This window comes from Alosa pseudoharengus, unplaced genomic scaffold, assembly GCF_046254945.1.
Source record: "Alosa pseudoharengus isolate Yale_2024_CS ecotype anadromous, Long Island Sound unplaced genomic scaffold, YU_APseudo_1.1 YU_APseudo_1.1_scf_21, whole genome shotgun sequence".
In the NCBI taxonomy this organism is placed as follows: domain Eukaryota; kingdom Metazoa; phylum Chordata; class Actinopteri; order Clupeiformes; family Clupeidae; genus Alosa; species Alosa pseudoharengus.
In genome coordinates this window covers 2,111,130-2,136,174 of record NW_027468674.1, presented here as the reverse complement: position 1 = coordinate 2,136,174, position 25,045 = coordinate 2,111,130, and the positions used below count along the sequence as shown (strand labels likewise).

At 42.1% G+C, this 25,045-nt stretch overlaps 2 protein-coding genes across 2 annotated transcripts in view; both read left to right on the top strand.

The window, feature by feature from the left end:
* Positions 1-7,096, top strand: part of LOC143137453 (tryptase-like) — a 16,753-nt gene extending 9,657 nt beyond the window's left edge. The window contains exons 4-7 of the mRNA XM_076297651.1: positions 1,768-2,036; positions 3,802-3,953; positions 5,457-5,730; positions 6,902-7,096. Coding sequence (XP_076153766.1) covers positions 1,768-2,036; positions 3,802-3,953; positions 5,457-5,730; positions 6,902-7,080 — 874 coding nt within the window. The 3' untranslated portion in view covers positions 7,081-7,096. The remainder of the gene's footprint in view (positions 1-1,767; positions 2,037-3,801; positions 3,954-5,456; positions 5,731-6,901) is intronic.
* A 7,702-nt stretch (positions 7,097-14,798) lies between these two features.
* LOC143137455 (transmembrane protease serine 6-like) lies at positions 14,799-18,918 on the top strand. The gene is made up of 3 exons (XM_076297655.1): positions 14,799-15,096; positions 15,571-15,671; positions 16,272-18,918. The coding sequence occupies exons 1-3, from the start codon at positions 14,814-14,816 to the stop codon at positions 16,644-16,646; spliced, it is 759 nt and encodes a 252-aa protein (XP_076153770.1). The 5' UTR covers positions 14,799-14,813; the 3' UTR covers positions 16,647-18,918.
* The last annotated feature ends 6,127 nt before the right edge of the window (positions 18,919-25,045 follow it).

The window sequence follows — 25,045 nt, the reverse complement described above, 5'->3', positions numbered from 1 at the left end:
GCATAGGTTCATGAAGCCAACTACCAGCATTCTGTCTTTACACAGCTTATATACCCCTTTTTTAGTAGCATCACTTGTTTTTGACTACTCAGACTAGAACAGAGCTCCTATGTCTTCATTACCTCTTTTGGTAATACATATGTGCTTAGGCATTTATTCTATATTTCTGCAACTGACCTCTGACCCTGCCTGAACAGATGTTAAGGCTGACCAGGCCTCTATGCCCTTATATGGGCATGCCTTTGGCTAAACTTCTCCCCTGCTGTTTTACCACATCACCCTCAGACAGTTTTCCCAATGTACAGAACATCTTTTAGTAAACTACAGAATATCCTATCATGAAACTTACATAAAACCCACGACAGTGTTCCCAATGTACAGAACATCTTTTAGTAAACTACAGAATATCCTATCATGAAACTTACATAAAACCCACGACAGTGTTCCCAATGTACAGAACATCTTTTAGTAAACTACAGAATATCCTATCATGAAACTTACATAAAACCCACGACAGTGTTCCCAATGTACAGAACATCGGTTAGTAAACTACAGAATATCCTATCATGAAACTTACATAAAACCCACGACAGTGTTCCCAATGTACAGAACATCGTTTAGTAAACTACAGAATATCCTATCATGAAACTTACATAAAACCCACGACAGTGTTCCCAATGTACAGAACATCGTTTAGTAAACTACAGAATATCCTATCATGAAACTTACATAAAACCCACGACAGTGTTCCCAATGTACAGAACATCGTTTAGTAAACTACAGAATATCCTATCATGAAACTTACATAAAACCCACGACAGTGTTCCCAATGTACAGAACATCGTTTAGTAAACTACAGAATATCCTATCATGAAACTTACATAAAACCCACGACAGTGTTCCCAATGTACAGAACATCGTTTAGTAAACTACAGAATATCCTATCATGAAACTTACATAAAACCCACGACAGTGTTCCCAATGTACAGAACATCGTTTAGTAAACTACAGAATATCCTGAATATCATGAAACTTACATAAAACCCACGACAGTGTTCCCAATGTACAGAACATCTTTTAGTAAACTACAGAATATCCTGAATATCATGAAACTTACATAAAACCCACGACAGTGTTCCCAATGTACAGAACATCGTTTAGTAAACTACAGAATATTCTATCATGAAACGTACATAAAACCCACGACAGTGTTCCCAATGTACAGAACATTGTTTAGTAAACTACAGAATATCCTGAATATCATGAAACTTACATAAAACCCACGACAGTGTTCCCAATGTACAGAACATCGTTTAGTAAACTACAGAATATCCTATCATGAAACTTACATAAAACCCACGACAGTGTTCCCAATGTACAGAACATCTTTTAGTAAACTACAGAATATCCTGAATATCATGAAACTTACATAAAACCCACGACAGTTACATCTCTACTGACACCTGTTCATGTATTGTTTAGTGATGTCATTGGAAGTCGCTCTCTAAGTTTGGGCTGAAGCGTCTGCTAAGAAGCGTAAACATAAACGTAAACACAAGCAAATTGTGGTCATATTTTAGATGTAGATGTTTTACAGACACATGAAAATGGCCATGCATTTGTGAGATGGTTAAAAATAGTGAATAGTGAATAGTGTTTATGTGTATGATGTGACTTGTTTATGATCTGAGTTGTTTATGTTTATGATCTGAGTTGTTTATGATCTGAGTTGTTTACTGGTGGACGCCTCCTCCTCTCCCTCTGCAGCACCAGCACCTCTGGCCTGGTCATCTTCCTCGGACGGCAGACTCAGGAGGGCAGCAACGCCAACGAGGTCTCCAGGACCGTCACTCAGATCATCAAACATCCCAATTACGACGACACAACCAACGATAACGACATCACCCTCCTCCGCCTGTCCTCCTCCGTCACCTTCACCAACTACATCCGCCCCGTCTGCCTGGCAGCGGCCAGCAGCACCTTCAACAGGGGCACGGACAGCTGGGTGACCGGCTGGGGCACCATTAGATCAGGAGGTGAGCACACACACACACACACACACACACACACACACTCAACACACACACAACACACACACACACACTCAACACACACACACACACACACTCAACACACACACACATACTCAACACACACACTCACACACACACACACACACTCAACACACACACACACACACTCAACACACACACACTCAACACACACACACTCAACACACACACACTCAACACACAAACACACTCAACACACACACACACACTCAACACACACACACACACTCAACACACACTCAACACACACACACACCCAACACACACGCACACACACTCACTCAACACACACACACACTCAACACACACACACACACTCAACACACACACACACTCAACAAACACACACTTAACACACACACACACACACACACTCAACACACACACACACTCAACACACACACACACACTCAACACACACACACTCACACACACACACTCAACACACAAACACACTCAACACACACTCAACACACACACACACTCAACACACACACTCACTCAACACACACACACACTCAACACACACACACACACACTCAACAAACACACACACACTCAACACTCACACACTCAACACACACACACTCAACACACACACACACTCACCACACACACACACACACACAACACACACACTCACTCAACACACACACACACACACACACTCAACACACACACACATACACACTCAACACACACACTCACTCAACACACAACACACACACACACACACACACTCAACACACACACACACTCAACAAACACACACACACACACTCAACACACACACACTCAACACACACACACACACACACAAACAACACACACACACACACTCAACACACACTCAACACACACACACACACAAACAACACACACACACACACTCAACACACACACACTCAACACACAAACACTCAACACACACACAGACACACACTCAACACACACACACTCAACACACACACACACACACTCAACACACACACACACAACACAGACACACACTCACACACACTCAACACACACACACACACACACTCAACACACACACACACACACACTCAACACACACACACACTCAACACACACACGCACTCAACACACACACACACACACAAACAACACACACACACACACTCAACACACACTCAACACACACACACACACAAACAACACACACACACACACTCAACACACACACACTCAACACACAAACACTCAACACACACACAGACACACACTCAACACACACACACTCAACACACACACACACACACTCAACACACACACACACACTCAACACAGACACTCATTTACACACACACACACACACACACCCTCCACAGGGGCAAGGACTTTGCCTGCTGTGGAGAGGAGCGAAATTCCTCGACTGTTGCCACAGTCATCGTTCTCTATAAGCAGAAAGGGGACAGAGCAGACACACACACACACACACACACACACTCAACACACACACACACACACACACACTCACACACACACTCTCAAAACACACACGCACACACACACACACACTCAACACACACTCAACTGTGTTGAGTGTAGAAAAGCAAAAAAGTGGCACAGGTCAACAGCCCTTGTGACACACTGTTCATTACCACAATGGACACTTGCTTTAGCATCTCTATTCTTGTCAAATGCAACATATTTATAGTGTCTCTGTGCAGTAAGACACACTTTGATTGGTCGCCGTCTCCCCTAGTGCCCCTCCCCTCACCCCAGACGCTACAGGAAGTGGAGGTGCCTGTCGTGGGAAACAGGAACTGCTTCTGCAAGTACAGCGTGCAGAACATCGGTATCACAAACAACATGGTCTGTGCCGGGAGGGACGAGGGCGGCAAGGACTCCTGTCAGGTGATCATGTGACTATGTACCTGTATTAGGTGATCATGTGACTATTTACCTGTGTCAGGTGATCATGTGACTATTTACCTGTGTCAGGTGATCATGTGACTGTTTATCTGTATTAGGTGATCATGATCATGTGACTATTTACCTGTGTCAGGTGATCATGTGACTATTTACCTGTGTTAGGTGATCATGTGACTATTTACCTGTGTCAGGTGATCATATGAGAGTTTACCTGTATTAGGAGATCATGTGACTTTTTACCTGTGTCAGGTGATCATGTGACTATTTACCTGTATTAGGTGATCATGTGACTGTTTATCTGTATTAGGAGATGTGAGAGTTTAAGGGCCTTTCCAGTCTCTACCCACTCCTTATGGAGTGCACTGGGGACTAAATGGAGTTCCCTTTATTAGAATGTAGGTAGGGTGTTAGAACGTAGGGTATTAGAACGTAGGGTATTAGAACGTAGACGTCATGCACTCTCTCTAGCAGAACAGGTTGTGACAGAACCATGGATTTGACATATTCATGTAGAACTAATATTTCTATGAAGCATTTTCCATGACGTGTCGCATTAATTGACACACACCCTCAACAAGTCACCATCGGTGTTCACTTGGACTTGGAGGGTTTATGACACACTACCACTTTACAGTAATTGCTTTCGGATGGCCCTTACTATCTGAATGTGCAAGCAGAGGACAAGTGGGTAGGGAGAGGGCCAAGTAACTCGTTTTGGAAAGGGCTCACCTGTGTCAGGTGATCATGTGAGAGTTTACCTGTGTCAGGTGGTCATGTGACTATTTACGTACCTGTATCAGGTTAGTTTACCTGTGTCAGGTGAGCCCGTAACTATTTAGCTGTGTCAGATGATCATGTGAGAGTTTGTCTGTGTCAGATGATCATGTGAGAGTTTACCTGTGTCAGGTGATCATGTGAGAGTTTGTCAGGTGATCATGTGAAAGTTTACCTGTGTCAGGTGATCATGTGAGAGTTTACCTGTGTCAGAGGATCATGTGAGAGTTTACCTGTGTCAGGTGATCATGCGAGAGTTTACCTGTGTCAGATGATACTGTGAGAGTTTACTTGTGTCAGGTGATCATGTGAGAGTTTACCTGTGTCAGAGGATCATGTGACTATTTACGTACTGTATCAGGTAAGTTGACCTGTGTCAGGTGAGCACGTAACTATTTAGCTGTGTCAGATGATAATGTGAGAGTTTGTCTGTGTCAGATGATAATGTGAGAGTTTGTCTGTGTTAAGTTAGCCCGTAAATACTACTACTGAATACTGAATGTAAATGGGATAGTTCTTTTATTTTTTTAATGAATTTACACAACACTCCAAACATCTGTTTTTTTGTGGAGTGCTGTGTGTCGGTTGATGAGGAAAAATCCATTTTCAGATGATGATGTCTGTGAGAGTTTACCTGTGTCAGGTGAGCCTGTAACTGTGTTTTTGGCATTATGGCATGGTAACACTAGTCCGTTCTGACCCGTTTCCCAGGGAGACTCTGGTGGTCCGATGGTGAGTAAGCAGAATAACACATGGGTCCAGTCCGGCGTCGTGAGCTTCGGTATCGGCTGTGCTCTGGCAGAATTCCCGGGGGTGTACGCACGCGTCTCCCAGTTTGAGAGCTGGATTAACGCCCAGATCACCAGTAACCAGCCGGGCTTCGTCACGTTCACCTCCAGTGGGAGTGACTCGGACCTTACTGCCACCTGTGCTGGTCTGTCTGCCATCACCACCACCACCACCATTGCAACCACCACAGTGGCACGTAAGTAACACCATCACCCCAACACATAACAACCCCAACACACCACCACCCCAACACACCACCACACCACCACCCCAACACATAACAACCCCAACACACCAACACAACACCACCCCAACACACCATCACCCCAACACACCATCACCCCAACACATAACAACCCCAACACACCACCACCCCAACACACCATCACCCCAACACATAACAACCCCAACACATAACAACCCCAACACACCACCACACCACCACCCTAACACATAACAACCCCAACACACCATCACCCCAACACATAACAACCCCAACACATAACAACCCCAACACACCACCATACCAACACACCATCACCCCAACACATAACAACCCCAACACACCATCACCCAACACATAACAACCCCAACACATAACAAGCCCAACACACCACCACACCATCACCCCAACACACCACCACCCTAACACATAACAACCCCAACACACCAACACACCATCACCCCAACACATAACAACCCCAACACATAACAACCCCAACACACCACCACACCATCACCCCAACACACCACCACCCTAACACATAACAACCCCAACACACCATCACACCAACACACCATCACACCAAAACACCATCACCCCAACACATAACAACCCCAACACACCAACACACCATCACCCCAACACACCAAAACACCATCACCCCAACACATAACAACCCCATCACCCCAACACATAACAACCCCAACACACCACCACCCCAACATACCACCACCCTAACACATATCAACCCCAACACACCACCACCCCAACACATAACAACCCCAACACACCACCACCCCAACACATAACAACCCCAACACCCCATCACCCTGTACGTGGGGTCTGAGATATCTGGTCAGATATTGTAAAGTGGGAGGATGGTCTGCTGCCTCAATATAACTAATGTTAATGATGCTTCTCCTTTCCTCCCTCCCTTCCTTTCTCTCTCTCTGTCTTCCCTTCTCTCTCTCTCTATCTCCCTTTCCTTTTCTCTCTCTCATCCTCATCTTTCCTCTTTTCATTTTCTGTGTGTGTACGTGTGTGTGTGTGTTTCTGGTGTGTGTGTGCGCGTGTGTGTGTTTCTGCTGTGTGTGTGTGTGTGTGTGTGTCCCATCTGTGTGTTTGATTATACCTGCCCCCCTAGCGGTGGTATGTGGACGGGCGGCTCTGAACTCGCGTCTGATTGGTGGATCGGACGTGGTGGCGGGGGTGTGGCCCTGGATGGCCAGTCTGCACAGTACGGAACGCGGTGCACACGTGTGCGGAGGAACTCTGGTCGGTGAGGACCTCGTCCTCACATCAGCCAACTGCTTCTCTAGGTAGGAGTACGCACCTTATACACACACACACACTCACACACACACACTCACACACACACAAACACACATACATTCACACTCTCACAAACCCTCATTTTTGAGAGATTATACAATACACAATCTAAAATTGAAAAAAGGTTTGGAGTTACACGGAAGTCATTGGGAGTTCTGACGTCTGTCGTACAGGGCCCTGAGCTCCCATAAGGAATGTCCATAAGGAATCAGAACTCCCATAAGGAATCAGAACTCCCATAAGGAATGTCCATAAGAAATCAGAACTCCCATAAGGAATGTCCATAAGAAATCAGAACTCCCATAAGAAATCAGAACTCCCATAAGGAATGTCCATAAGAAATCAGAACTCCCATAAGGAATCAGAACTCCCATAAGGAATGTCCCAGAGCCATATAAAGGTAGAGTTGCGACAATGGGTGTTAAAAATTTGTTAATGCCACGTGGTTCATGTAAACTAAAAACAAAAAGTTCCCGGAAGTGATTGACAATGGATTAGAATGCATTAAATAAGCTACTGTTCAATGAGAGACAGAGCCACACTTTTGGGTAATTGACAGACAATAAATGTATTGATATACAATATTTATAACACAGTGTAATTATTGTGTAAACTGTGTAGTTATCCTACCATTACAACAATATTAATTAAATTCCAGACCTTATATCGTAGCCTGCTAAATATCGGAAGGTGACCTTTTTTTCTCCCTTTTACGTATGTGTCACTTAATATTAATTTCTGTACAAAACCAAGACGGGAGATTCTTTAGAAAACGCAATAGCACCCACCCCATAAGTGTAGCCTAGGCCTTTCTAAATTATCGTTATTAAAAAAATGACCTAGTACGTGACTCAAGAGCTGTAAACAGTGTTTTTGAGACTGCGTGTAGCCTACAAAAGCGCATGGAGATTTTAATTTTGCAACGAGAAACTGTAACACAGCTAGTCTAAGTCTAACATTAACTTGTTTGAGTTTTCTCCCCAACGTTTTCTCTGGTAGTTCTTCACTGATCTGAGATAATGAGCGAACTACCTTAAGTATCTAGTGTCTCGGGAAAATATATATATTTTTAAAAGTTTTCTAACATCTCTCCAGTGTAATGGTGGGCATGTTAAATTAACCGTAGCATTACCTACACAGTAACCCCATGGTAATGCGATGCGAGTGATCATAATAACATATAAAATGTGATATAGTCCTTGATAAATAACCAGGCTATGAACTCATAAACAACAGCATTTTGTCACCATTTGTCATTCACCGTGCTGTGAATACAGCATTAAGATGCTAGGCTAAAGGGCTTGAGATTCAGAGAACCTGCATGGTTGTGCTCATTCTGTCAGAAAATAGCAATTTGATCAGTGATCATGCATCATATCAGCGCAAGCTTGGTTTGAAACTGGTTTCTGGGGATGGGGTTTACACAATCCTTCACTGGGCTAGTGCCTGCTGTGTTAATATGACCATGCTAATGCTAACAGCTGCAGCTCCCTCAAATCTATAGTTCTCATGCATATTAGGCTAGCTTTTGCCAATGAAAATGAATGCAACATAAAAAAAATATTATTATTATTATCATTGTATAACCATTTGTGTAAGCAGAAATATTGTTGTGCTGAGTTCTAAGAACAGAGAGTTCAAGTTAAATGTTGTTGTGCTGAGTTCTAAGAACAGAGAGTACAAGTTAAGCGTGCATCCAGACAGACAGGAACTGTACCCTGTCTGTGTGTGTGTGTGTGGGTGGGTGAGATAAGAGTATGTCACAATGAAGTCGCTGTCTTGCTTTCTATTTTCTGTGTGCATCTGTACAATAAAAGACACAGCTTTTGGGCTGCAGAGTCAGATACTGATGGTGTGAGGAATTCTTACTTACATTAGCAGGCTCTCCTCTTGGTACCAGAGTTTGTGGGCAAAGCCATACTACGTGTTGTGGTTCTTGTATCTATATGTTGGGGTTAAATTCCCTGACAGTTACCAACAATGTTAACAACAAACTCAGCTTCACTGCTGCAAACAAAGTTGGCTATATGCTTGAAAAAAATGCTCTCCTGCGTCTATTTCATGCTGTTCTAGTTTGGTGGGGAAGGTGGGAGGGGAGGAACGACAGGATTTGCCTCTTGCTCATGAATATTCATGACATGTTAATGACCTCGCCTCTGATTGGCTAACAGTACTGTTACGCTCCCTCCAGTGCATCCTCATCTGATTCTGCCTGTGCTATGCTCCATATTCAACTTTACAATGCCAAAACCTGGCTAAAACTCGAGTCAAAACTATTGCACAAAATGTCTTCGGAGATACAACTTCATGTGTTTGATCCTAGTATCCGAGTAGGAAGAAGAACCGCTTCCTGATCGTTTGTCGGTGAACGTTGGTTTAATAGAATGGTAACAATTGCATGTCAGCTTAAAATGTCTCCTAGGTAAACGTTTGTGGCAATCGTCATCTTGCATTCAAGTAATAAACAGTTAGAAACGTTTTAAAATAAAGACCTATTTCTTTACACAGTCAAAAGTCTTTGCAATCGTCCTATTAGATATTTTACTTCACAACAGGTTATAAACAACCTAAATGCAGTTCAGCCACTGACCTAGCCTGCTAAATGTATGCTATCGGAATAGATAGTATCAACCGATACTATCATTGAAAGACCACTTGGTCATAGCCCATTATATATATAGATCTAAATGCAAACACACTTACCTGCTCCTAGCTATATTTCGCTGGAATTGCACCAGAATGCCAACAGAAGCAGAGAACGTGTGCTGCAAGACTTCTCCGGTAATGAGTATAAACTATGGCTCTGATAGCCTTGGCAGAGGTTAGCCTACTCAAGTTGTTTTCTGTCACATATGACCCTTAGGAAAAAGTACTATAGGAATCTTATAGTATAAGACTACTATAGAAAAACTATAGCAGTTATAGGATATTATAGAGATATTAGTAGAACTTCTACAGTATGTCCCAAAATACGTATTCCTATAAGATTACTATAATATTTTGTCCCAAAATACTATAAGATTCCTATACTACTTTTTCGTAAGGGGATTGCTCATGTGGTTAGAAAAATGGGCAACACCAGTACCCCTGTTGTCTGTATGACCCTGTACCCAGGATTAGAACCAGTCTGCCTTAAAGGGGTGGTTCAGGATTTTGGACATAAGACCTCATTTCCAAGTAAGCAAGTGTGATATTTATCAGTGGAGACCGTTTTCAACACGTTTCATCCAGTCCTTCTAATTGCAGAGTTCGCAGGTGCTAGGCTAGCGCAAGTCAACGGTATGTGCTAGCCTGCCACTAAAAACAGTCTTATCCACTCCACAGTACACCCGAGGCAAATCAATTATAACGCCAGACTATCGATGTAAATGTCTGTATTGATACTGTTATTTCTAACGTTATTCTATCCTTGCATTTCAACGATCGCATTACATTTTGAGGGACTTGTTTCTTACCACGACGGAATTATACTTGATCCGGTTAGTAGTACTGCGCCGAAAAGTAAACAGTAAAGCGCACTCCAATGGGGATACTTAGTAGTAGCCTTGGTAATATCAGTCCGCTGCTGAGATGCAAAATGACTACTACCAACTTCAGGGACCAAAGTATAACTATTGCAACGCGATGCGAGGGTAGTTGTATTTCTTACACTATTCTATCAACACATTTACATCGATTGTCTGGAATTTGCCTCGGGTGTACTTTGGAGTGGGTAAGACTGTCTTTAGTGGCAGGCTAGCACATACCGTTGACTTGCGCTAGCCTAGCACCTGCGAACTCTGCAATTACAAGGACTGGATGAAACGTGTTGAAAACGGTCTCCACTGATAAATATCACACTTGCTTACTTGGAAATGAGGTCTTATGTCCAAAATCCTGAACCACCCCTTTAACATAATGTACTCTCTTCAAAATGCACTAAACATTCGACTATGACGACTATGGCCCCCTGTGAGACAGAAGATATGAAAGGTAAGATAAACCTTTAGCCTAAAAGGGACAAAAACTGATGCAACTCCTAAAACGAATATACAAAACAGGTAAATTTTCAATAAATAGCTTTATTATAGGCCCCCATGCCCATGGTGTATCCGAAGTGCTTGTATCAATACTCACATACTTTTCATGAAGTATTCTGTTTGGGTACCTAAAGTAAATAAATGTGTATTACTGTCAAGTTACAAGATACTATGTAATAGTACACAGGACATTCACTATCTCACACAAAACTCTACTGGCACAATGGGAAAAAAAATATTTTATGTGACTGTGGTAAGGTGTATGATGTACTACAGTAAGTAGCACACCCACAAGAAGACATTCAGTAATATCAATTATATCTGTTATGCAATTCATGGGTTTCATCAGGTCCATTTACACAGATGTATTAATCAAGCACCATGCAGTCTGCATTCATAATCGAGGTAGCCTACTTGATTTTATACACCTAGTAAGTAATCAAACAAAACATCATTGTAGGCCTACAAAGGCCAATGTAATAATGGCAAGAAGACTGAAGTGTAAATACCTGGGCTCTAGTGATAGCGACTTAGCCTAATAGTGCACGGGTATTGTGTTTTTGATTTTCCCTGTTTAGACTAGAACAATACCCGTCCTTGAGCATAACATATTGTTGCCAATCTTATTATTTGTGGTTTAACGCTTAGGTTAGAAGATTATAGGTTCAACAAGCTAAATCTCTGGGTAGTGTGGTCATACAGTTTCTTATGAGTGTAGCTACACCAGGCACGTAACTGAAGCATTCCGTTCGCGTTGCAGCTTCTGCTAGCCTAGAAATCTAGACGCGCCCCTAGGGGCAGCAAATTACATTTGCTGCCAGGGCTAGTCTAGCAACTCTCCGTTGGCTTGTGAGCTCCAGAAATCAAAACTCAATCAGGCCATTGAAATCGTGTATAGAGTTGTTTGGTGGGCTTAACATAATGCTTGATGGCAGAGTTGCAACGGTTTGGCTTGAATTCGCTGCTACTTGAAAACAAATATCCTATTGCGTCCTATTGCGTGCAGAGGGAATTTGAAAGACAACTGATTATCCCGCCCCTCGGACTGAGCACTGCGAACGGTGAGTGCCCAGACCCTACATTTTAATGTGGGTCTGGCTCGCCAGGCTAAGCTTCTGCAACAATTAGCTTCCAATAGGCCTAATCAATGGAAGTAGCTACACCTGGCGCATGGCCTGTAGGCTACGTTAAAAAAAATAGACCATTCCTCTAATGGATTTTACCAGAGCCCTATTAGACATTCTCTGATTTTACACGTCGCGAACAGAACACTTCAGTTACGTGCCTGGTGTAGCTTTCTGTAATATAGGCTAGCCTAAGCCTAGCTTGTGCCCTTTTCATGCATGCTAACGTGAAGAATATGAACATGCTTTTTTGTAACAGTCGTTAGGTGGAAAAGTTTGTTTGTACTTACAGCCTGTGAGCTGGTGGTCGATCGTCGTGACGGTACAGGTCCAGGTTTTCAGAACATCGATCCAAAACCACTTTCTAACTGTAGGCAGGCATAGTGAGTGTGGTCGAAATGATTGGAACACAGAACTAATGTTGCACTATACTTCGGTGGTGGTGTTCCAACGATAAATTCCAACCATTTCTTCCTCAACTCTTCTTTCTAAGGCAAGACATGCAACATTGATGTGTTATTGCCACAAATAACACAGGCACGAATTTGCTCCGCCATGTTAGCAACTTGCTGTTAGCTCCAACTAGCTGCAGAGAGACAATCTCCTGGCCAAAATCTTCCTGTCTTCCTGTGGGCGGTCACAAGCCAAGGTGGGCGAGGCCATGAATAATTGTTTTCCCTGCGGTGTCACAGTATAGGGCTTTTTCTGATTCGCTTGTTTTTCCGTGTATTTTCTTTCATTGGCTAATGCGGGCAATGGGGGTAGAAGATCATTTTCACGTGCAGCATGCATATGCAACTTGGAGTGAGCTATAGTATTTCGAAAGGAACAAGTATTAAACGGTTTCTCTGTGAATGAGACCTTTAAGCCACTTAAATCCATAGCCTAGATGAGCATTGCGCATACGTTACAACTTGACGTGATGGTGAAGCTAAATGCCCAAGAAACGTCACGTCATAAAAGTTGTAGGCCTACCAAACGCAAAAACTTAATGACAGCTTGTTCGTGGTGGTGTAGTGCTGCCTAGTTGAAATGGGATAGGCAAGGGGTATCTTATATTCGGCTATTACATGTGGCACATTTATTGGCCTTTTAGACTCTTTTAATTTATTTGATGAGGAACTGATAAAAACTGAGCAGCAGAAAAGCTGTCATAGTCGATACATAAATTATTTATTATTATAATTAGGCTATTGATAGCCTACTATTACTTTACTACTATTACTGTTATTATTATTATTATTCGGATGAGCCAATAATGTAAATCTGAGTCTGAAATGTTGGCTACAAACAGTCTATACTGCTGTAACTGCACTGCTGCTATTATGTAAGGCAGTGGTCACCAACCTTTTTGAGCCCAAGATCCCTGACCTCGCCCTGAACAAAGACAAGATCTATCATGAAGCGTCAAAAGAGAATCAAAGCTAAAATACTTCCAATTTAAGGCCTTTCATTTAGGCAAATGTATCAGGTCAAAAATAGCCTATCACATCCTCCACCCCCTTATAGGCTACAGGCATCAATGAGATAACAACACTTAACATAGTCTTTATTTATATGATTTTGGTTTTGATTTTCTAATTGGAGTAAGTGTTTGTGACAACACGTCATGATAAATTTGATAATGTTTGATAATGTTTTGGTATGAAGCATCTTTCACGTAATGAATGCGCACTCTAGGAAGTGAAAGTAACCGTAATGTGGCCAAGGCCTACGATGCGCTCCATGTCTGTAGCTGTCTGTGCACGTACATAATCGATTGCGTTCTTCAAATGGAGAACAAATTCCTGACAGTTCCTGATCGCCTGTTCACCTGTTATTCTCGGGATCTACAGGGCAAGTCCTAAAGATCTACCGGTCGATCGCGATCGACAGGTTGGTGACCACTGATGTAAGGGTTAACGGCCGCCGAGGTGTCCTGTTATACGGAATTAATGGACGAGGGCGAGGGGCAAGAACTCCTGACGCGCAGCGCCCAAGTCCATTAATTCCGTATAACTGGACACACCTCGAAGGCTGTTATCCCGCTTATCACCCGGTTGCCACTGTAAAGCAAAGGAAACACGCCGTTCCGTTTAAAAAGAAGCTCACTAGTTCAGCTTGTTGTACAACTTTCGTTGGCCCTATAACAGCGATAGCATGGACAGTTAGCTTGATGACAGTTGATTCCATTGTTGCGAAGCCTGCAACCAAAGATTCTAGAGCGCTGCAACCGTCGTTCAGAATTAATAGCCACCCCACCAGCCAATCAGAAAAGAGTATTTCTTCTCTCCGGGTGAAATAAGTGAAGTTGTCACAACTCTACCTTTATATGGCTCTGGGATGTCCAGAAGGAATCAGAACTCCCATAAGGAGTCAGAACTCCCATAAGGAAACAGAGTTATACTGCATTTCATTGTCTTTATACTTGTACTCTGCACAATGACAATAAAGTTGAATCTAACCTAATCTGAAATAATATGTATATGATTATGATTGAATCTAATCTAATCTAATCTAAAATAATATGTATGTGATTATGATTGAATCTAATCTAATCTGAAATAATATTTATGTGATTATGACTGTGACACAGTGTAGTATGATTAAGTTTGTCTTTAACTCCTCCCCCAGGTCTCCTTCAGCGTCCAATTGGACGGTGTTTCTGGGCCGCCAGAGACAGAACGGCTCCAACCCCAATGAGGTGTCAGTGGGCGTGGCCAACATCACTCTGAGCACCCTATCAGGCGATAACGTAGCCATGCTGCAGCTGTCCAGGAAGCCCACCCTCTCCAACTTCATCCAGCCAATCTGTGTGGAGCGGGGCGGGGCCACTATCGCCACGGGAACCACCTGCTGGGTTGCAGGCTGGGGCAACACCACAGGTTAGTGTGTGTGTGTGTGTGTGTGTGTGTGTGAGAGAGAGAGTGTGTGTGTGTGAGAGAGAACAAGAGTATGTGTGTGAGTGTCTGTGTGTGAGAGAGTGTGTGTGTGGTGTGTGTGTGAGAGAGAGTGTGTGTGTGTGAGTGAGAGAGAACAAGAGTATGTGTGTGTGTGTGAGAGAGAGTGTGTGTGTGTGTGTGTGTGTCAGTGTGAGTGTGTGTGAGAGAACAAGAGTGTGTGTGTGTGTGTGTGTGTCAGTGTGAGTGTGTGTGAGAGAACAAGAGTGTGTGTGTGTGTGTGACTGAATGTGTTGAGAAGTCAAAGTCGAGACAATTGGACAATGTATGCATTTATCTCTACCTCTCTTTGACTTTACCATACATCTCTCCCCCCTCTCTCTCTTCCTCATCCCTCTTTCTTTCTCTCCCTCTCTCTCTTCCTCATCCCTCTCTCTCTTTCTCTCTCCCCCTTTGCAGGTGAGCAGCCTCTTAAGGAAGTGCAGACATCAGTGGTTGCCTGTGGCAACGCATCCTCCTCTGCTGATGACATCTGCACCAACACTGTTCAGATAGAACAGGTGAGGAAACAAATAGCTAACACCTCTTCCTCTCACTCTTTCTTTCTCTCACTCTCTCTCGCTCCATTTCTCTCTCTCCCTCTCAACACTCTTCAGATAGAGCAGGTAAAGAGATGCCTCTCTTCCTTCCTCTCTTTCTCTCTGTCTATCTCTCTCTTCCTCTCTAGACTCCATCTCTCTTCCTTCCTCTCTTTCTCTCTGTCTATCTCTCTCTTCCTCTCTAGACTCCATCTCTCGTCCTCATCCCTGTGTGTGTGAGTGCACTGTGTGCTGGATTTAGTCTTTATTCGGTAACAACGCTAACCCTAACCCCAACCCTAACTCTATCTCTAAACCTAACCCTAACTTGTTATGACAAAAACTGAATGTCACTTAATAACAGAAGCGTTATGTCATAAACGTTTATGACTTGTTTATGACACGTTCATGACAGTGTCATGTCACTCTTATGCCGACACTGTCAAATAAAGTGTAACCCTTTATTCTCTCATGTTATGTAACTCTGCTACTCTCACTGTTGTCAGGGTGATATGGGAGGTCCTCTCATGTGTAAACAGGGGAGTTCATGTTGTGTAACTCTGCTACTCTCTCTGTTGTCAGGGTGATATGGGAGGTCCACTCATGTGTAAACAGGGGAGTTCATGGTTCCAGCTTTCAGTGGTCACCATCACCTCCTCTTCATCCAACTCCACCTCCTCATCCAACTCCACCTCATCCAACTCCACCTCCTCATCCAACTCCACCTCATCCAACTCCACCTCCTCGTCCAACTCCAGCTCCAGAGACCTCGGCCAATCAGATCGCGCCTCAGTGCAGGTGTTTAGCCGGACATCTCGTTTCAGAAGCTTCCTGTCGAGTTTCTCCTTCCCCTCGACCACCACAGCGTCCAGTGGGGGGCGCCACTCCTGCATGGCCCTCTCCCTCCTCTCCCTCCTCCTCCTCGCACTCACCCCCCTGCTGGCCTCCCAGCACTAGCCCTCAGGTCAAAGGTCACGACTACCCACAATCCACTGCTGCACCTAGCCCTACACACCACTTGGTTTAAAACAACAACATTTACATGCAGCCATGCTGCTATCAGGGATCAACGTTGTGAAGGAAGCACTGTCAGCTCATTGAAGTAACTGGACATGAGCTCTGTACGTGACTGGCCATCTGCACTACAAGTGACCGCAGGTCCTCTGGTTTGATGTTAGCACTTTAAACCAATAGTTGTTATTTATTGCAATGAAAATGTTCAATTTTTGTGGCAGCTTTAGATGAAAAGTCCATTTTTGTCTGTGACGTTGACTGTGACTGATGTTTTGTATGTAAGCGAGGCAGCCCTTTAACTAGTTAGTTGGTTAGTTTCTTAGTTAGTTAGTTAGTTTATTAGATAGTTAGTTAGTTTATTAGTTAGTTAGTTAGTTAGTTTATTAGTTGCAGCCCTTTAACTAGTTAGTTAGTTTATTAGTTAGTTAGTTTATTAGTTGCAGCCCTTTGCTATAGTTAGTTAGTTAGTTTATTAGATGCAGACCTTTGCTATAGTTAGTTAGTTAGTTAGTTTATTAGTTAGTTAGTTAGTTAGTTTATTAGTTGCAGCCCTTTACTATAGTTAGTTAGCTCGTTTATTAGTTGTCCCCTTAGGGAAATTCTTTTCCACATTTTCCTATTTCAGACACCTCAGACATTTGACACAGACATTTTCATACATCATTGGGTTCATGGGGAACATACAATATTGCACTGCATACATTATCTGTGGGGCTTTGTCTCGTTGAGTATTGGGATGGCTGAGGGGCCTTTATTGCATCTTATGCTTCTAAGTATATATACTCTTTTGATCCTGTGAGGGAAATTCCATACCTCCTGCCAGAGGGTAGGGGTGAGAAGTAACGGTTTAGTGGGTGAGTAATGTCCAGGGATATTACATGAGCGATACGTGTGATGGCCCTGGTGTTTAGTTCTTGTAAATTCAGGATGTGGAGACCTATTGTTTTGGTGGCAGTATTGGTTATCTGGGTGAGTTTGTTATGCTTTTTTACAGTAAGCATGTTGAAGAAGCAGGTGGAACAGTATGACAGGATGGGTTGGACAATGCTGGTATACAATATAACAGGATGGGTTGGACAATGCTGGTATACAATATAACAGGATGGGTTGGACAATGCTGGTATACAATATAACAGGATGGGTTGGACAATGCTGGTATACAGTAGTAGGAGTAGATGAGGGGCAACATGAAGTCCTTTTAGTTTGCGCACTGCTGACAGTCTCTGGTTTCCTTTTATTGGATGTTGTGTGATGTTCAAAGGTGAGGTTATTGTCAATTGTGAGTCCAAGGTATTTGAAATGGTCTACGATATCTACTGTTTCCTTGTTAATGATGATGGGGTGGTGGGATTGTGCATTTCCAAAAAACATTTCTTTTGTTTTTCTGATGTTGAGTTTGAGATAGTTATCTCCACACCATTGAGTATCTACACTTGCACGAGACTGCATGGTCAGGCTCCTTCCTTTCTTCTTGTTTACGTAGCAAATTATTGTTGTTTTGTGTTGCTGTTAAACATATCCCATGATGTATATACATCATACATATCTAATAGTAAGGGCTAATGGTTTATACTTGATAGAAAACACAACGATACATGGGTTTACATGGATAAGTTTGGCTCAATCGGAATATAAATGACACATATTAACACCTCGATCAGAATATAAATGACATATTAACACCTTGATCGGAATATAAATGACACATATATAAACACCTTGATCGGAATAAAACTGCTGATCCGATTAGAATTTTAATCAGAATGAAAGATGTGGTGTACTCCGTTTTTATTCCGATTGAACAGCCGTGTATACGGCCAATCAGATTGAACAGCCATACGGCCAATCAGATGGCCCGCTGTATCTTCTCCAGCCAAAGCAAAGCAGCGACGGCTATTCCTATCAAACGTTCTAGAGCGCTTGAGAGCACCTGATCATAATCTAACGTACCCCATGTAAAAGGATGACACCAAATTTTATTTGGAAGAGTTTGGATCAGAATGACAAAAAAACTGATCGGAACGACAAAAAACCCGATCGTCTCTCTTCTTAAGCCACAGTACAGGACTGCAGGGTCAGGTCCACCAGCAAAGTAACGTTGTTGTGTGTTTCTGTTGAACACATCCCATGATATCATAAACACTTACATCATACATATCTACTGGTAATGGTTTTGTGATTTTATTTAAAAAGCAATTAAACATATTTTACTGCTCTCTGGCTGTTGTGGTTATTATAATAGACAGGGCAAAACCTACTGATTAACAACCAGATTAAGGTCACTACCAAACTTTTCTCAGTTGATCCTATAATACCTTTTCACATAGAATCTATTTCTACTAGGGACATTTTTGTATCATGCATAGTTAATGAGATAATTTGCTAATTTGAATAAATGATCAGATAAAAATATATCTCAGACATGTATTGATCATTTGACTCTAGACAGAGCCATGTCTTCTGGCCTCAACATATTCAAATGTTATCAAATAATTATGCAAATTTATGTTTTTTTATGTAATATTGCAAATTGGAATAATCTAAGGGCTGTATTTTCGGTCACCAGCGCATGGCGTAAAGTTCGTTATTCACCGGCGCGAAGTTGAATTCGTTATTTTGCACCTTTATTTTTTAAGCATTGCGCCCAGGGGTGTGGCAATTAACAACCTAGGGAGGGACCTGGCGCATTGTCTAAAAATCGCTATCATACACCACCTAAACCTGGTCAGAAGTCAATGGCGAGTTGTTCATATGCTATTTTAAGAGCGCATGTCAACAGTCATATTGGCAGGTGCACGCACCATCCTTCTATCATTCATGAACGCACACCAGCGCACGTCCATGCAAAGCATTACAAATTGCACGATTACAATGGTAAACATAATTAGAATAAAGATATTATGAAATACTGTACATCTCATGATGAGTAGTTATTCACCATCATTTGCAAATTGGTAATGACGGTTAAAAGTGATTAGGGGAGAGGCGAGAGACAAGTATGGAGCACAGCTGAAGACGCACTGTCACGAGATATAAGCAACTCCTCTGCAGGATAAATGTTGTTTTATTTAGTCATTTGAGCAACATTAGGGTAAGTGTTGCTTTTTCCAGCCTATGTTTTCTATGGTAACCCATTGTCAGTCAATAGTGAAAGTAACTGCATATAACTGTCTTGTCGTTGACTGACTCCTTGGTGAAGTTAGTTTCACTTTGCCAATGAGTTCAAATAATAGACGAGTGCAAATGCGTGAAGGCTATGCTAGGTTTTAGTAAAGCATGGTTTAAGAATGACTATTCCATACGGTCTCGCAAGCAGCCTCCTTCAAATGCGCCGTTGAATGCCAAAATACCGATGCATTTATTTGACATATCGCGCGTTGCGCCGTTAAAGGGAATGACAGATGTCATTCTCATTGGTTTAAAATGATGTTACGCCCCAAACACACCCATATGACTGATTAAAAGACCTAGGAACACCTTGTTACGCCATGCGCTCCACTTTTGAGAACGAAACCCCTCCCAATGTGAACTGGACATCCTACTAAATTTGAATAGACTTTTGACGAGTGACGATGCACTTTAGAATGTCATGATAGGGCCCTAAATGTTTTTGTCTTGAATGAGTTTCTCTCTATAAGAACATCATATCAAGGAGAATATTGATATTCTTTCATCAGATTAATCTAGTAGTATTCGGTGCGTTATTTTGTGAAAGTTGTGCATTATTTTGAGAAAATTGTATTTTCATGCAATTTCATGTAGTGTTCCATGGTGCACCGATACTACAAAAGTATTGCAATACCCTGAAATTAAAAATGTCACGATACCTAATTGTATTAGTATCAATACTTTTGAGAATGACCGTGTTCTTTTGAAGTAACATGCGTGTGCACAAGGCATGCTTCTAGCGCGTCCTCCCCTAACCTGTGGCTGTGCGTCTTTTCTCCTCACACACGTAAGCGCAGCTGTCGTGCTATAAACAGCGAGACATGGCTGCTAGTTTAAGTGATGCTATGGTTACACATAATAATAGGCTAATATCAATGCCATGCCATGCTATTATGGAAGGAAAGATTGAACTAAGCTCATATCATAACAGGCTTTACAGTGGGTACTATGAACGGCTGATCATTTTAGCAGCTGGTCAGAGATTCCTAACATTACTTTCTTCGCCTAAATTTTACAAACTGACGATAAACAGCATCAATAGTCAGGAATTTACCTCTGCTGTAAATACATTTTTGCATTTTTTGACGTTTGCAGGTGTTGCTACTACCACAGTGGAAAGTGTGGAAAGTCTTGAATTTCCCCTTGGGGATCAATAAAGTATCTATCTGCTAGGCCGGAGGGGATCAATAAAGTATCTATCTGCTAGGCCGGTGTTACATGGCAACTGGCACCCATGTTAACTGGCTGCGTTGGTGACGTTTCTTCGACAGATTTGTCACTCCTAGCGTTCATGGGCTTCGGAAAAACCTTTTTCGAGTGAAAACATCATTCCGCATCATTCACGTCACGTAATGTGTGAGTCAGAGGTCGGAAACTGGGGCTAGATTTTGCTAACAGAGTTGCCCAGTTAGAGGCTCGTCATCACTTCTGTCGTCACGTTGTAGTTCGTTTGTAGTCCATGTGGCCTTTCATGTCCAACAGTTTTAACGTGAAATTTGCAGTTTTTGTCAATTGAAAGCTGCATATCTTTCTTTCACAAGCGTCTTACACTATGGGCCCTATGACATTCTAAAGTGCGTCACTCGTCAAAATTTTATTCAAATTTAGTATGATGTCCAGTTCACATTGGGAGGGGTTTCGTTATCAAAAGTGGAGCGCATGGCGCAACAAGGTGTTCCTAGGTTTTTTAATCAGTCATATGGGTGTGTTTGGGGCGTAACATCATTTAAACCAACGAGAATGACATCTGTCATTCCCTTTAACGGCGCAAAGCGCGATATGTCAAATAAATGCATCGGTGTTTTGGCATTCAACGGCGCATTTGAAGGAGGCTGCTTGCGAGACCGTATGAAATAGTCATTCTTAAACCATGCATTACTAAAACCTAGCATAGCCTTCACATTTGCACTCGTCTATTATTTGAACTCATTGGCAAAGTGAAACTAACTTCACCAAGGTGTCAGTCAACGAAGACAGTTATATGCAGTTACTTTCACTATTGACTGACAATGGGTTACCATTGAAAACATAGGCTGGAAAAAGCAACACTTACCCTAATATTGCTCAAATGACTGAATAAAACAACATTTAACCTGCAGAGGAGTTGCTTATATCTCGTGACAGTGCGTCTTCAGCTGTGCTCCATACGTGTCTTTCGCCTCTCCCCTAATCACTTAACGTCATTACCAATTTGCAAATGATGGTGAATAACTACTCATCATGAGATGTACAGTATTTCGTAATATCTTTATTCATACCTGCAAACTAGCAGTGTTGGGCAAGTTACTTCAAAATCGTAATGTACTATGCATTACTTATTACTGTCATTTCAAAGTAATTTGTTACATTATAATATTACTGTCTCTGAATTGTAAGGCATTACACTACTATTGCATTACTTTTAAGTTACTTTCACCAAAATATCTAGAAATATGGATTTGCCATTCTAAATGCAGTTTATTACGCTCAATGCAGCTTGCTCTTCCAATGGAGGGAGATGTGGTATAGCATAATGACTGAGCTAGGCTTAAGGCTAACAACAGTAGAATGCAATAGGCGCAGTGCTCATGATGCAATACAAGGAACAATCATAGTCAGAATTTTGTTAAAAACCGACAAAAGGTCAAAGTCTGGTAAATTGTGATAGAAATACTGTAACTTTAAGGCCTAGGCCTACTCATTAAAATCAATAGAGAGCCTACTATATTGTAAATCAAAGCTTAAAGGAACCGTATGTAAGATTGTGGCCAAAACAGGTACTACAATCACTTTCAAATTACTGTAGAGCGGTGTATCCCCTTCCCCTCCCCTCTGACTGGCAGAGTTGGCAACCGGATGACGAAACACTACTGACTTTGTGATTAATAGATAGGTGGAGGGTGGCGCATTAGGCCAAAACACAACATGACAACATCAACATCAGTTGAGGGCTGCAACTTCACTTTTTAAATGACAATATCCTGGCCAGACTACTGTTGTCAGTGATATAAGTATTTGAAATGAACATGATTTCTTAATGTCTAGTGACATATCAGGGCAATTTTATGATTAATTGAAATACAATTTTTACATACGGTTCCTTTAATAAAGACATGTCAAGATGGTGGCCTGCTGGCCATTTCGGTGCCCTAAGTGAATGGCTTTGAGTGAGTGACATTTAAATGATAACTCAAACACCTAAAGTAAAATAAAAGGCCTATTATTTACATACCATTACTGTGTATTTTTAAACATTAATTTCTGAAGAAATGCTGTTTTACTTATAAATGGTGCACTGTCACTTTAAGAGCATTGATCTTTACGTTGTCATAATGCCCTTTTGCGAGCTCTTGTTTACAAGCCTTATTTGTTTGAGCTACATTGATAGCACAATATTAACAATAATATGCACAATGTTAAGTTGTTTTAAGCAGCCTTCATTGCTGTGGAAATGGAAGTATGCAGTGACATGTTGCTTCACATTTCGTTTTGTGAATACAAGTGAATTATGAGCCTGGTATCCACCTAGCTATCTGAATGGAATGCGTTTCAGTCGACTCAGCATATCGTGTGCTTCATGTAGCCTAAATGCTTGGAAAACGAATGATTGAAGACCCACCAATTCTAGTACTACGTGGTGATTGAGAGAACCCAAAAGGTATCAAACTTGCATGTAACATCGTGTTAGTGCATTCTGACATTGTAAACGTTATTGATGAAGAGTGAAATGCAGTTTGCAGTAAAGCTACTATTCATTGGTTACATTTGGGTGCCCCCTCTGTCCTTTGGTGCCCAACGCAAAGTGCGTGATGCGCGTGGTGGGAGCGGTGGCACTGCCAGGCTACACAATCTTTTTCTGCATGTCTATCCCTTTATTCTCTTCAATTCAAGTTCACAGCACAAAGCTGACATGCACAACAGCATAGTTTGTGTTTTATCAAGAATCAAAAAGATTAGCGTGGCACTACTTTAGATGTTTCATTAATTTACTTGTGCTATTTCGCGAGCTGAGAGATCTTTCGGTTTCGCACACAAAGTGCACTAACTATTATGTTCTTCATAGCCTTGTCTCTGACAAGCTGAAAATAATGAGCGTAGGCTTATGTCCATCCCGCAAATAGAGTCTGCCTGCGAGTCTGCTGCAGCCACAGTCATATTCAACCAGTATCAGGTGATAACGTTCTACTATTTTGCGCGGATTTTTTCTCCTCTGTTGTTCTCACGTGGTGTTTGCGAATATGTATCAAAACAAAACAAGCGCTTAGTTTTGGGTTAAACTGCATTGTAACGCGCGTTACTGAAGTTTGTACCTAGTAAATATTACCCAATTTTTTTTGGTAATGCCTTACATTACCGCGTTACCGCAAACAGCAATATATTACAGTAATTACATTACTTTTGTAACGCATTACTCCCAACACTGCAAACTAGTCACCTTTCGGCGAAAATCGCCGTTTTTAAATCAAAATATGTCATTCACGTGAATCGTATAGATCCGAAGGGCCTCTCTATGTGATATTTTTGAAGACCTACCTATCAGTTGTTTCTGAGGGCGGGCTTTATCTCTCTCACTTTCTGTTACGCATAGCCTGCTATGGCCTGCAGCAGCGATATGACCAAGGAAAAAAAGAAAATGTTAACAAGTACGGGCCACATAGGCTACACTCTCTCTGCCTATAAACTCAAGGCATCTTTCTTTAAATGAAAGACTTGCTGAGGTGAGGTTAACAAATTCACGTTCCCACAGCTGGCCGTTTTGCGAAACCAAACTACTCTGCACTGAGTGCGATTGTGAATTTAGCTCGGCTTAATAGTTTAATATTGTCTTGGAAAGTTATTGCTTGTTCACGAGTTATTTCATTTAGCATTATATTTTCCATGTGTCGATGATGGTTAGACATGACGTTCTCAGGGAGCGCAGACCTTTCCAAGGCCAAATGTAGTTATTTGCAACATATCTGAAAGTGGACCTAGCAAAATATGTTGACTTGCTTAATGATAGGTGTTTAATTTTGTTTGTTTTCTGTGTAGCATATAGATCAAAATTCTTGATAATTAGCGCGCAAACAAGCGAGACGTAGGCTTCTAGAGTAGACTGACATAACGCACCTATTGCTGAGACCCGCCCCTTAGTTGGAATGTGATCATTGCAGCCTCAGTAGACACGAGAGGAGCAGAAAGACACCAACATAACA